Source organism: Mus caroli, chromosome 1 (assembly GCF_900094665.2).
Source record: "Mus caroli chromosome 1, CAROLI_EIJ_v1.1, whole genome shotgun sequence".
Classification (NCBI taxonomy): domain Eukaryota; kingdom Metazoa; phylum Chordata; class Mammalia; order Rodentia; family Muridae; genus Mus; species Mus caroli.
In genome coordinates this window covers 19,499,655-19,513,958 of record NC_034570.1, presented here as the reverse complement: position 1 = coordinate 19,513,958, position 14,304 = coordinate 19,499,655, and the positions used below count along the sequence as shown (strand labels likewise).

The 14,304-nt window shown below is 38.3% G+C and overlaps 1 protein-coding gene across 9 annotated transcripts in view; it reads left to right on the top strand.

Moving 5' to 3' along the window:
• Window positions 1-14,304, top strand: part of Fam135a (family with sequence similarity 135 member A) — an 82,442-nt gene that overhangs the window by 55,136 nt on the left and 13,002 nt on the right. For 6 of the 9 annotated variants that reach the window (XM_029475903.1, XM_021156641.2, XM_029475908.1 and 3 more), the window contains 5 exons: window positions 3,743-3,816; window positions 5,526-5,680; window positions 5,896-8,233; window positions 9,692-9,852; window positions 13,982-14,073. In XM_029475903.1, coding sequence (XP_029331763.1) covers window positions 3,743-3,816; window positions 5,526-5,680; window positions 5,896-8,233; window positions 9,692-9,852; window positions 13,982-14,073 — 2,820 coding nt within the window. Of the gene's footprint in view, window positions 1-3,742; window positions 3,817-5,525; window positions 5,681-5,895; window positions 8,234-9,691; window positions 9,853-13,981; window positions 14,074-14,304 lie in introns of those variants that run through there. The other 3 variants (XM_029475917.1, XM_029475912.1, XM_029475925.1) reach the window with 2 other exon arrangements.

Sequence of the window (14,304 nt, the reverse complement as noted above, 5' to 3'; positions counted from 1 at the left end):
TCCTGGAGCTCACTCTGTAGACCAGGCTGGCCTCGAACTCAGAAATCCGCCTGCCTCTGCCTCCCGAGTGCTGGGATTAAAGGCATGCGCCACCACGCCTGGCTGGAAAGCACAGTTTTACACTGGCACTTTAAACTACCAAACTGACAGTCCCTCTTTCTAATGTGTAGATACTGCATCCAATAAGACCAGTGGGCCAGGGAACTATGAGAAGCGTTAACTAAGGTTTAAGAATTTTTTTTTTTTAATGTTGGCTGTTTGATATTACAACTAAGTGGTAAGTCACTTGCCTAGCTTGAGTTTGACCCAAGACACCAAAAATGAATGAATGAATGAATATTTTAACGTGTAGGTACGACTTATGTCCTAGGAAGAGTTTGAAATAGCCACATTGCCATTTTTACAGTGATGTAAAAAGTTTGCATTGCATTTTTAAAGATATACTACTCTCTAAAACTATTTAATATTCTTTTAATACAACTCTGACTATGAATGTTAAGTTATTAAGGAATATTTTCTAAATAGTTTTTGCTTTATTTTTTACAAGGTTTGAACAGACTTTCACTTTTACTGTCATTATAAATAACGTTTATATGTAAGCATTCAAAAACATACATAGCATTTTCCTGAATATATCTGTCCAAAGTACAATAATGTACTTTCTAAGGCATTTTTTGTTTTAAATTATTTTAACTTTTACTTGGAAAATTTATGTAACTCATGATTTTCTACTTTCTTTAGAGTGTAATACCTGAATTTAGTCCTTTCCTAATGATGGAATTATTACAAAGTTTAGATAAACTCAACCTGAACATACAAGCATCCTATTCTACCAAAATTATTGGAATATTAGTTCCTATGTTAAAAGGTCCCAAGTTGTATTTTTTTATTAGTATTTCTTTTTTTATCCTTTACTTACAAGGATTTTTGGAAGGGGATTAGCTAGCTAGTTGGATTAGTCAGTTTTTTGTATCTTCTTTCTTTTTCGTTTTTTGAGACAGTCTTACTATGTTGCTCTAGCTGTCCTGGAACTCAGCATGTAGATCACGCTGGCCTTGTACTCACAGAGATCCACTTTTGCCTCTCAAGTACTGGAAGTAAAAGCATGTGCTACCATGCCTGAGGTGGCTGTTTCTGTATCAGGTTATTATAGCTGGGTATGGAAGTAAAAGCATGTGCTACCATGCCTGAGGTGGCTGTTTCTGTATCAGGTTATTATAGCTGGGTATGGTAGTTCATGTCTGTTATCCATGCGCCTGGATAGCAGAGTCAGGCTTGCCATGAGCTTGTGATCAACATGAAGTACAAAGCAAGTATAAGGTTACGGAATAAGACCCTGTCTCAAAAAGGAAAGAGAAAGAGAAAGCACGCAAGCTTTGCTTGTCACAGTGTTGTCTGACTAGGTACATGCTGTTGTCACTGCAAATCGTCGTCATGTTCTCCTTGACGGTATGTCCTTAGTACAGTGATGCTCTCGTGTGAATTCATCAGAATGTACTTTAAATGTGTAATGCCATACTTCAGATATCACTCCATAGAATCGGAAAATGCTGAGCAAGGAATGGAGCTCTCTGGGTAGGCACTGCCTCACATATGTGCTGGGTTCAGATTCCAGCACCAGGAAGAGCAGAAAGGCCTAGAAAGTTTTAATAAAGATAGGTAAAATAAAATGGCCTATCACAGGTACAAAAATAAAGTTTTACTTTTTTAATTTGCTCTTTTGGAAGAGATGTGGATAGAGAAATCAATTCATTTAAGTAAGTTAGAATTGTATCTGTTATTAAATGTGAGATAGTTTATGTACTAAAGCATTACGGTAACACAAAGAACAAAGGACATGCAATCAAACATTTGTCAGGTACGTTCACTTTTCAGGTTACTATAACAATTATAGTCTATGACATGGAGACGCTGCACATGTAGTGTCAGGCATGTAGAATTAGTATAACAGATACTCTTAACAATTTGAACAGAATAGTAGAGTAAACCCAGAAAAGAACAGTTAGCTCTTGAAAGCAAAAGTTTATCTTTTTTCTATTTGTTCAAGTTTGAATAGTTGTGATATTGCCAAGCAAATTATTTTTAAATTAGAGTATACAACCAAACCCACCTTTATAAGCAGCTGTAACAAAGCAATGATATGGGGGAGGTGTTGTATCCCTTACATTTAAATTGGCAAACCTAACAAATTTTAATATTATGTGTTGCCATCAGGTGGCAGTCATACCACAGTTACCATGACACAATAGACTCATTCATTGCATGTTATCTTAGTGTGCTAATATAACTCAGAGAATCTGGGAAAAGAACTTCATTTGAGTACATAAGGCAAGGAAGTATTTCTGCAACAAGCCTTGGTGTAAAAAGACAAAAAGCTAAGACCTTTAGAGCACAGTTGTGGAGTTTCCCAAATGTGTACTTGAAAGGCCAGGCTTATCACTTCCTTGGCTCTTTTGCAGTAGATTCCTCAAGTACTAAATGAAGATACCTCCCCTGTGGCATGTTAAGGTTTACATCAGTCTCAGCACAGGCTTACTGTAGGAATCTGGGCTGCTAAGGAGAGAAAGGAAGCAGCTCGCTGACTCTAGAAGTCCAATGGAAGATAAAGGAAAGGAAGGTCCTCTGAGAGAGGAGGTCCAAAGGAGAGAGAAAGGACATAAGGGTGGATATTATTAAAGAAATATAACGTGCACTTAATGTAATAAAAATAGACATTTATACTTTATAGTCACCAAATGAATGTATATACACACACACACACCAAAAAGTCCTTAGTATAATATGATTTGAACATGTGAATATTTCTCTTCCCTCTGTGTACCCAAGTAAGATATCTTCCCCTCTTAATTGGCTTACTAGTAAGTATTCTAGTACCAAAAAAAGTCCAAACAAACAAAAACCCTCCCCTTTTATATTTAAAAATAAATGTCAAAATACAAGCACAGTGGAGGAAATAGCAAATTCAGTATATATTTACCAAGTGCATTCTTCTATAGCATGCCAAAATGTGTTATTAGTGGGCACAGAAGCCATCATGGTGCACACCTTTAATCCTAGCATTGGGGAAGCACAGGCAAGTAGATCTCAGTGAGTTCAAGGCCAGCCTGCTCTACATTGCAAGATCCAGGCTAAACAGACCTAAACAGTTAGACCCAATCTTAAAAAGCAAAGTACAAACCAGAGTTCCTCTTGTAAAGAACACCATATTACTAGAGAAGGATGTGATCTGTGCATAGTTGTGTTAAGGCGGGATGAGGGGAGTGCTAGACAAAAGCATGTGCTTATAGACTGTCCACATTGAAACTCCTGGGCACATAGTCTTTGATCTTCACAATGCCATGTGCACAACAGGTATTGATTGTTATTTGAAAGTGCATCACCTGAAGCTCAGAAGTCAACTGCCCAAAGTCCAAGTGCTAATAGGTCAGTCAGTTCATGGTCACATACATCAACAGTGTCTGTCGGAGCAGACGTTGTCCGTCCCCCTTGTGTCAGGAAGCAAACAGAACAAGTACCATGGAGGAGAAGTGAGATACACAATGTTAAATTCTCTCACTCAGTTTTCTGTTTCTTTAGTCCACACAACCTAGAAGTGCAGTGATTTAGCAGCACTGAAGGGAAGAAGTTGAGTCCTCACAGGCCTGGCTTTGGGTGCCTGGTGGAGTCGGCATCTCCACCTGGATTCTGTGCTGGACTGACGTGAGCCGCCACGTGATCAATGCTCCTTTTTTAAATTCTGTAGGTTCGCAGATTTTCGGAGGCATTCTTTTGTTTTGAACATCCAAGAGAAGCTGCCATTGCATACCAAGAACTCCAGTAAGTAGCACAAATTCAAAATGCAGTTAATTCTATTTTATACCCTTTTACATATGCTATCTTAGACATAATTAATAACAGACTTCATAGTGTTTAAAGCAGAAGAAAATGAAGGCATTTCAGATTTAGAAATCCAATCACATTAGGTTTAATCCTAGGAATTACCGCTTGAAAATCCCTTTCTGATCAAGTAAAAGCATAATGGACTAGTACTGTTTCCCTTGATGTAAGCTTTGCCACACCTTTGATAGTACCGTGGGCCTCTGCTCTGCCCATGCTGCCAACTTCTGCTTCTCCTTTCTCAGATCAGAATAGCTCACTTTCATCGTTTTTGTGTAATATCTCCGCAGTCTGAATGTGAATGGCATTGCCTTCAGTGACATAAGTGATAAACTGAAAAGAGCTGGACAGTGGTGGCACACCTTTTAATCCCAGCAGTGAGGAGGTAGAGGGAGGTGGACCACCCTAGTCTACATTGGAGTTCCAGGACAGCCAGGGCTACATAGAGAAACCATGTCTTGAAAAACAAAACAAAAATCCAAAGAAATGCCTTCCATCTTTTCTACTGACTATGGCCAGGGCTCATTTTCCTTGTCCTTAAAGAGTTATTGGAAGTAATTTCACTTGAAAAAGTGAATTCCGTATGATTTTATATATATGAAGTTTTGAACAAGCAAAACTTTAAAGTGAAGAAAGTCCATACAGTGGTCCTTTTGGGGTTGACATGACTGGGAAATTATGGAAACGGGAGGACACTGAGTAGATGGAAATAATTCTGTGTTGTATATTCATTTGTTAAATCATAGGATATATTTTATGTGTGTGTATGTATATATATCCTCCTAAAAATACCCATAAACAATAACTGGACATTAAAGATAGTAGTGAATTATAAAACTAGGACAAGTGTTAATTGCTCAGACTGGGCAATAATTAAATGGAGTTTTTATTACACATTTTTTACTTTTAAAAAAAAATTTTATTAGAATTTTTTCTAAAAAATTTTTGTATTTTTTTTTAATGTGTCTGATGTTTTTTTCTGAATGTGTATATTTCTCCATGTGTGTGCCTGGTGCTATTGGTGAGCAGAGAAGGGATTCAGATCTCCTGGAACTATAGTTACACATGGTTGTAAGCCACCATGTGGGTGCTGGGATTCAAACCAGGCCTTTTGCTAGAACACTGAATGCTTTTAATCACTGAGTCATCCATCTTCCAGCCCCCCTAGAATATTTTTCTGATCACTATTTTGTATTAGAAATTTATATATCTTGTTTTAGATGGCTGTTCACTGTACTTATCAGTATGTGTTAATAAAACAGCCATATGGAACACACATTTTCCCTGTGTTCTTTTTATATAAGTAGGAAGCGTTGAACTTTTGGTACTACTTCTCTGGGCTGTTTACAGCAAATTTGACCCTTCAACCAGTATGCATTGACATTCACCTTGAAATAATATAGGAAATGATACAATAGATTAAGAATTAGTTTGTCAACAAACTATAATTTTTTGTCAATAATTTAGTATCAGTAAACAAACCCTAATTTTCATTTTACCTGTTTTTTTCTCTGACCAAGAGAATGCTCCCAAGGATATATTATCTTGAAAGGGACTAGAACTGGTGGGGGAAGAGAACAGGATAGAGTTTAAAGTGGAGTGGGTGTAATTATTTTTTCACTACCATCTGACTTAAGAATATTTTTCAGTGCTCAGAGTCATCTACAGATGTGCACCGCTATCAAAAATACTTCCTTCTGCAGTTCTCTTCCACCCCTACCTATTGAATGTAGTGAATTAGATGGAGATCTCAATTCATTACCTATAATCTTTGAAGATAGGTATTTAGATTCAGTTATTGAAGGTAAGTATAATCTAACTAAAATACATAAGCTCTGTATGTCAATTTTAGTATATTCTTCCAAGTATATATAAAACCATCCCCTAATAGTAAATCATTTTCCCTTCTAGTTTCATTTACTTTTGAGGAAAGTAGAAAGTTATAGTTAGAAAAAGTAGTTTTGATCCTTTGAGTTCTCACACTTGTAAACTTGAATCTTTTTTTTTTTTGAATAAAAGACTTAGATGCGCCCTGGATGGGAATTCAGAGTCTTCAGATATCAGAGGCCAGTAAAACGGATAAACGTGAGACTGAAGGAAGCTCTGTAGCAGGACTTTCTAGCCCAGAGTTGAAGGTCAGACCTGCTGTTGCCTCCAGTAATTGCTATACAGAAGGTGAAAAGCAGCTAACAAAATCTCTAAAAGGAAAGAATGAAGAATCAAATAAATCCAAGGTTAAGGTCACTAAGCTCATGAAAACAATGAAACCAGAAAACACAAAAAAGTTAATAAAACAGAACTCTAAAGATTCTGTGGTTTTAGTAAGCTACAAATGTTTGAAAACTACAGCCTCAAGTGATTTCACTAAATGCTTGGAAGGCAATCCTTCACATAGTCAGAAGGAAGGTCTGGATCCCACACTGTGTGGAGGGCATTTTGACCCAAAGACCTACATGAGACAGCCAAGTCCAAAGGAAGCTAGCTCTTTGTCAGCTAATACAGACAGAACTGAACATAAGTCTCCAGATACTGAAAATATGCAACCAGACCAGTTCGATCTCTTGAACTCTGGCAGCCTAAATCTTTGTGCAAATTTGTCCATTTCAGGTAAACTTGCTATATCCCAAGACAATAGTGATATCTCAGATACGGAACACAATCTGGCATCTACAAGTTCATCAAATGATTGCCATGACTATCAGACAACCCCATCTTCGGGAGTTAGAACACTTGAAGTCAAGTCCAGCAGTAAAGAGTCTTTCAGTGGAGAGAAAATAACTGTTAAAATTGGACCTTGGACAGAGCTTCAAGAAGCTGAACTATTTGTGGATAATTTACTGCCGGATTTTGAGGCCTTAGACTCTAATGATAAACCCAAGTCTATAGATATACCACTTGAAAAGGATGCTTTACAGGAGACAAAATGTCCTTCTACTGAAGAATCATTAACTAAATTCAGAAGTAATCTACCTGCTCCTTCTACAAAAGAATATCATGTTGTAGTAAGTAGTGACACAATTAAATTACCAGACACTAATGCCACGTATGCCTCCTCTAGATTTTCAGATTCAGGTGTTGAAAGTGAGCCGAGTTCTTTTGCAACACATCCAAATCCGGAGATAGCCTTTGAGACTCTCCAAGGGCCAGGTCCTTGCAATAATGAAAGGTTAGTTCCTCCGCTTTTCATGAAGCCTGATCACAATGTAAAATTGTCATTAGGAAGTCATTGCACTGAGAGCACAAGTGCGTTAAGTGAAATACAGTCATCGTTGACGTCCATCAACTCCCTGCCTTCAGATGATGAACTGTCTCCGGATGATAACTGTAAGAAATCTGCTGTGCCTGACTGTCATCTAAGTGACAGTCAAACTGTATTCAATCTAGGAACAATGGATCTGCCAAAATGCGACGATACTAAAAAGTCAGGTATTATTTTGCAACAACAAAGTGTTGTTTTTTCAGGACATTTGGACAGTGATACGTTAGCAATGCATTCCTTAGATTTACGCACTGTGGACCCTTTACGGCTCGTTTTCTTGGATGAAGATGGTGTGGGAAGTAGCTGGGGCTCCAAACCTCATTTGGATGCTCCCTTAACAGGCTCCCAGAGTCAGGGTACATCTAGTAACAACTCCACGGAATCAGTGCCAACACTAAATTCAAAACTGATTTGCTTAGGTTCTCCTTGTGTGGTCTCAGGTTCTGTTTGCACTGATGCAGAGCTCAGTGCAGATAGAACTGTGGAAGGAAAGAGCGGTGAGCCATTAAATCACAAACAAATGTGTTCAGAAGCCCCTGTTGTGGAAAGTGACCCTCTGAGTACAGATGACCCTCTTTCCAGCAGTACTGATGTGGTAAAACAAGGGCTTGTGGAAAATTATTTTGGATCTCAGAGCAATACAGATGTTTCTAATGCATGTGCTATTACCTGCCACAGTCCAGTTAGCTCTCAGGAAACCTGTGACAAAGGGATTAGTGATCTTCAGCAGGAACAGGGCAAAGAGGAAGAGGAGGAGGATCAAGAAATGGTCCAAAATGGGTATCACGAAGAAACAGATTTTTCAGCTATGGATGGAACTGTAAGTGTTCACTATATAAGTGGAAACGAGTTAGGAGAAGGGAGACATGAACAGTCTGAAAAACTAAGCAGCAACTATCTGAGGGCTGGTGTGACCGTTCCTGCTGTTTGTACGTCTGGTTGTTTGTCCTTCCCATCTGCTCCGCGAGAGTCTCCTTGTGTTAAATATTCTTCTAGAAGTAAAGTTGATGCCATTACAAAGCAACCAAGCAGCATTTCTTACAACTTCAGTTCTTCAACCTCCTGGTATGAAAATTCACCAAAACCTCAAATCCACGCGTAAGTAATGGAACTCAATATTGTGTGCTAAGCATATATCTGGAACATCAGTATAGTGCCAGAAGGTTTCCTCTAACAAAACATGTTTCCTTGATTGTTAGAAATGGTGAAATGGGCACAGTATACCTTTGGAAGCCTTTTTCCAAATGGTCCTGTCGTATAGGTTGGATTTGTTTTTCAGCTGTTTCACGTTAGAGTTGTCCAGTAGCTAAGATTAAAACCCTGCTTTTGTCAGGACATCAGTTTCCTCATAACTTCAAGGAAGAGCTGATCTGTAATGAGCACACGTGGGACATACGGGGGATAGTAAAGAAATGAATGGCACATCTGGAGGACCTCCTTAAGCCTCCGGGCCTCAATCAGTCACCTTGCTTAAGTCAGTTGTTTCCAGTAGCAGATGGATCTGTGTGCACAGGTTCCCAAGATCTTCTGTTTCAACCTAGACCAAGCCATCATCTGTGAGGCTAGGGCACGTGTACAGTGGATTTTTAAAGTAATAGGTTACTATGGATTATATATAAAACCTAAGCAATAATGGAGTAACCGTCACTGATTTGAAAACTTATATACTAACTTGACATGATAGCATATTTCTTTAATCCCATACTCAGGAGTGAGTCAGGCACATTTTTATGAGTTCAAGGCCAGCCTGCCCTCCCAGGGACAGCTATGGCCACATAGACAGACCCTGTCTCAGGAACAAACAAAACCTGATGGCACCTTTGGGATCTTGTCAGTTCCTCTGAGGCATCAGAAGACAAAGTGTCTGTCTTCACCCAGTGTATACTCAAGAGGCTACCATCCATCTGCTCCTCCTTTCCACGTAGTTTTAGCCAAATGGCTGTCATGTTAAACAGCAGTTGTGGTGTTCACAGTCCTCAAATTAGATTTATTCCCATGCCAAATACTATATGCTGCCTGGTAGAGTCCTGTACCTCTCTTGGTGCTGCTCCTTATTGGAATATTAGAGAAAAATTCATAGAACCCACCTTGCTTTAATACCATGCTCACAGCTGTGCTTTATATGATAGCTTCCTTCTTTCTTGTTTTCTTTTTCAAGTTGTAAAAGAATAAAGAACAAAGAGTTTGGTTACATGATAAATACCAGTTGCCTTTTTCCAGTGCTTTCAGTTTATTCTATGCATGTAATATTAAATTTTGGAGAAAGTGTAAACCACTTCTAACATTTTCTTAGTTTCAAGATGAAAAGACTACCTTAAAGTTACTTCAGGCTTAAAGTGTTCATTGTTTTTAATTAGAATATGTACTAAAAGAACCAAAACAGTAATCCTTTGATAAAATCACTTAGATGACCCCACGGAGTTTCTTGATTTTTACAAACATTGCTGATCCTCTTTTCCTACACTTCTCTAAATTCATTATGTGCTCTTTTTGTTTCTAAAAGCAAAGGGTGACTGATCTTTAATAAAGGCTATTTTCTATAACACTTCACTTCAGCTTCCTTCAGGCAAAAGAAGAACTGAAGCAGCTCAGACTGCCTGGTTTCATGTACAGTGACGTTCCTCTGCTGGCATCCTCAGCACCGTACTTCAGCATGGACGAAGAGGACGGCTCTGAGGACGGCGTGCATCTCATTGTCTGTGTCCATGGTCTAGATGGTATGTGCCAGCCATTGACACGTGCCATGGCAACTCTGTACCTTTTCCTAATAGGACAGTCAGTTTTCTGTAATCTTTGAACTTGAAAAGTGCTGAATTGCTAGAATTAACTGAATATTACATTTTGAAACAGATATACTGTACTTTACTAAATATAATGTTAGATTTTGATTTTTGTTCTTTTTTAAGTAAATTTGCTGCTGACTATAATATGTATGTATATATGTGTATATATATGTGTATATACAGTAATATATATATATATATATGTATATGAATGATGAGCTGACGCTCATGTAAATGTTTTCATTGTAATTTTTCGGTATTCTTGCTGACTTTATCAACCGTGCCCTTAGGACTGTCCCTTAATAGTTTCCTATTCTCTTCCCCTTGCTTCTTAGACCTGAGGAACTGGGAGGAAAGTGGCATCCTTGCTAAGCTTAGGCATCACTGACGTCATGCTGTAGCTTCACAACAGCAGCAGGTCTTCCTTTCTAATTTCCGAAGCTAATAGAAAAACACCAACTATTTCTAGATTAATATGGCATATTACTTTAATTCTACAACAAACTATTTTGTGGGATATAAAAATGTTAAATAAAGATCTTTTTTAAAAGACTCTAAAAGAAATAAAACATCTTCAATACCAATCTTTTAACCCTATCTTCAAATAATGTCATGTCAAAGAACTATCTGCAAAACAAGATTTTTTGACAGAATTATCTGGCAGATTTTCTTTATTGAAAATTTCACAACACAGACTGTCTATATGTCACATAAAGAATAGTTCAGAATAGTAGAAAAAAGATGGGCTGCAGCCCATTCTTTGGTTATTCCAACTACGGTACCAAATCTGGTAACACCATCATACTCCCCTAAACAGACGATTTGATATCGTGAATAAAACTCTAGCTTGTACCATTAATATTAAATTATTATAACAAATTTCCTATGTCCAGAATACAGCAATAAATATAAAGAAATGTCTTTACAGTATAGTACATAAATAAATTAATATGAATAATGATGAGATACAAGAACCATTCCCAGTGAATATGAAGTATGAAGCACACATTAGGTAGTTAGGAGAACTACTCCCCAGCCCGTAGCTGTGGTTAATTGGATATGTTTCTAAGCCATGGAACTCTTATATTTAACAGTGAAAGTTAGAGGTATACATTTTAAAATTAGGAATAAAAAAGAATAACATCTCAATAATTGATAATGAAGTACCAAACCGTAGATATTCGAAGGGTAAAATAAAACTGAGCACCTGCCTAAGCCTGATAAACAGCTTCGGTGAAGTAGCTGGATATAAAATTAACTCAAACAAATCAATGGCCTTTCTCTACACAAAGAATAAACAGGCTGAGAAAGAAATTAGGGAAACAACACCCTTCTCAATAGTCACAAATAATATAAAATATCTTGGCATGACTCTAACTAAGGAAGTGAAAGATCTGTATAATAAAAACTTCAAGTCTCTGAAGAAAGAAATTATAGAAGATCTCAGAAGATGGAAAGATCTCCCATGCTCATGGATTGGCAGGATCAACATTGTAAAAATGGCTATCTTGCCAAAAGCAATCTACAGATTCAATGCAATCCCCATCAAAATTCCAAATCAATTCTTCAACGAATTAGAAAGTGCAATCTGCAAATTCATCTGGAATAACAAAAAACCTAGGATAGCAAAAACTCTTCTCAAGGATAAAAGAACCTCTGGTGGAATCACCATGCCGGACCTAAAGCTCTACTACAGAGCAATTGTGATAAAAACTGCATGGTACTGGTATAGTGACAGACAAATAGACCAATGGAATAGAATTGAAGACCCAGAAATGAACCCACACACCTACGGTCACTTGATCTTCGACAAGGGAGCTAAAAACATCCAGTAGAAGAAAGACAGCATTTTCAACAAATGGTGCTGGCACAACTGGTTGTTAACATGTAGAAGAATGCGAATCGATCCATTCCTATCTCCTTGTACTAAGGTCAAGTCTAAGTGGATCAAGGAACTTCACATAAAACCAGAGACACTGAAACTTATAGAGGAGAAAGTGGGGAAAAGCCTTGAAGATATGGGCACAGGGGAAAAATTCCTGAATAGAACAGTAATGGCTTGTGCTGTAAGATCGAGAATTGACAAGTGGGACCTCATGAAACTACAAAGCTTCTGCAAGGCTAAAGACACCATCAATAAGACAAAAAAACCACCAACAGATTGGGAAAGGATCTTCACCTATCCTAAATCAGATAAGGGACTAATATCCAATATATATAAAGAACTCAAGAAGGTGGACTCCAGAAAGTCAAATAACCCCATTAAAAAATGGGGCTCAGAACTGAACAAAGAATTCTCACCTGAGGAATACCGAATGGCAGAGAAGCACCTGAAAAAATGTTCAACATCCTTAATCATCAGGGAAATGCAAATCAAAACAACCCTGAGATTCCACCTCACACCAGTCAGAATGGCTAAGATCAAAAATTCAGGTGACAGCAGATGCTGGCGAGGATGTGGAGAAAGAGGAACACTCCTCCATTGTTGGTGGGATTGCAAGCTTGTACAACCACTCTGGAAATCAGTCTGGCGGTTCCTCAGAAAATTGGACATAGTACTACCGGAGGATCCAGCAATACCTCTCCTGGGCATATATCCAGAAGATGTCCCAACCGGTAAAAAAGACACATGCTCCACTATGTTCATAGCAGCCCTATTTATAATAGCCAGAAGCTGGAAAGAACCCAGATGTCCCTCAACAGAGGAATGGATACAGAAATTATGGTACATTTACACAATGGAGTACTACTCAGCTATTAAAAAGAATGAATTTATGAAATTCCTAGCCAAATGGATGGACCTGGAGGGCATCTTCTTGAGTGAAGTAACACAATCACAAAAGAACTCACACAATATGTATTCACTGATAAGTGGATATTAGCCCAAAACTTAGGATACCCAAGATATAAGATACAATTTGCTAAACGCATGAAACTCAAGAAGAATGAAGACCAAAGTGTGGACACTGTGCCCCTTCTTAGAATTGGGAACAAAACACCCAGGGAAGAAGTTACAGAGACAAAGTTCGTAGCTGTGATGAAAGGATGGACCATTTAGAGACTGCCGTATCCAGGGATCCATCCCATAAGCAGCTTCTAAACGCTGACACCATTGCATACACTAGCAAGATTTTGCTGAAAGGACCCAAAGATAGATGTCTCTTGTGAGACGATGCCGGGGCCTAGCAAACACAGGAGTGGATGNTCACAGTCAGCTATTGGATGTATCACAGGGCTCCCAATGGAGAAGCTAGAGAAAGTACCCAAGGAGCTAAAGGGATCTGCAACCCTATTGTTGGAACAACATGATGTACTAACCAGAACCCCGGAGCTCTTGTCTCTAGCTGCATATGTATCGAAAGATGGCCTAGTCGGCCATCACTGGAAAGAGAGGCCCATTGGACTTGCAAACTTTATATGCCCCAATATAGGGGAATGCCAGGGCCNAAAGAATGGGAATGGGTGGGTAGGGAAGTGGGGGGTGCTATGGGGGACTTTTGGGATAGTATTGGAAATGTAATTGAGGAAAATATGTAATAAAAATATTAAAAATTTAAAAAAAAAACTGAGCACCTGATAATAGCATGTACACATTCCTAGCAAACCAAAGGGATCAGAAAAATCTACTAATTTTAAAGGTGTTCTATATTTTATATCTGTATATTTTATTTCTCTCTTTAAATATGCCTACTGATGTATTTTTAGGTAATGGTTATTAAACTGAAGCCACCAAAGGAAAGTCAACAGACTAAACATAAATATAAATATATTCAAAATTTATTACATTACCTAGGGCAGTGATGGAGAGCAAGTCACTCGTTGACTGCTGTTAGTCTGTAAAGGGCTGTGCTGTTTGGTGGATACAGGAACCAGACTTCTTAAGAACTCAACTGTTAAAGGATATTGGCTGGAAACTCTTTTACACAACACATTGTCTGTCAGCAATTGGATTAAGACAAGAACTTTCTGTTTCCAAAAAGCGTGAAAGTGTGTGATTGTATGTGTGACACCTTTTCCTCCTCCTCCTTCTCCTCCTCTTTAAACGTTGCTTTTCATTTTCCAGGGAACAGTGCAGACCTCCGGCTAGTGAAAACATACATTGAACTTGGGCTGCCTGGGGGAAGAGTTGATTTCCTTATGTCTGAGAGAAACCAGGTACAATAAGGCGGTATTTGCAGTGGCAGCAAACAGTTTTGTGCCAGTTCCTACGTTTTGCTAGCTCCACAATGCCTATGGTCTTACAAACACTTCTGACTTTTGTGAAATTACCATCAGTTCATAGACAAAGGACATACGTTCTGACTTAGGAGTCCTCTTTGTGCGTAGAACATTTTAGAGTTCACATTTCTGTACAAAAATTGTATTAATTAAGTCATTATTTGAGGC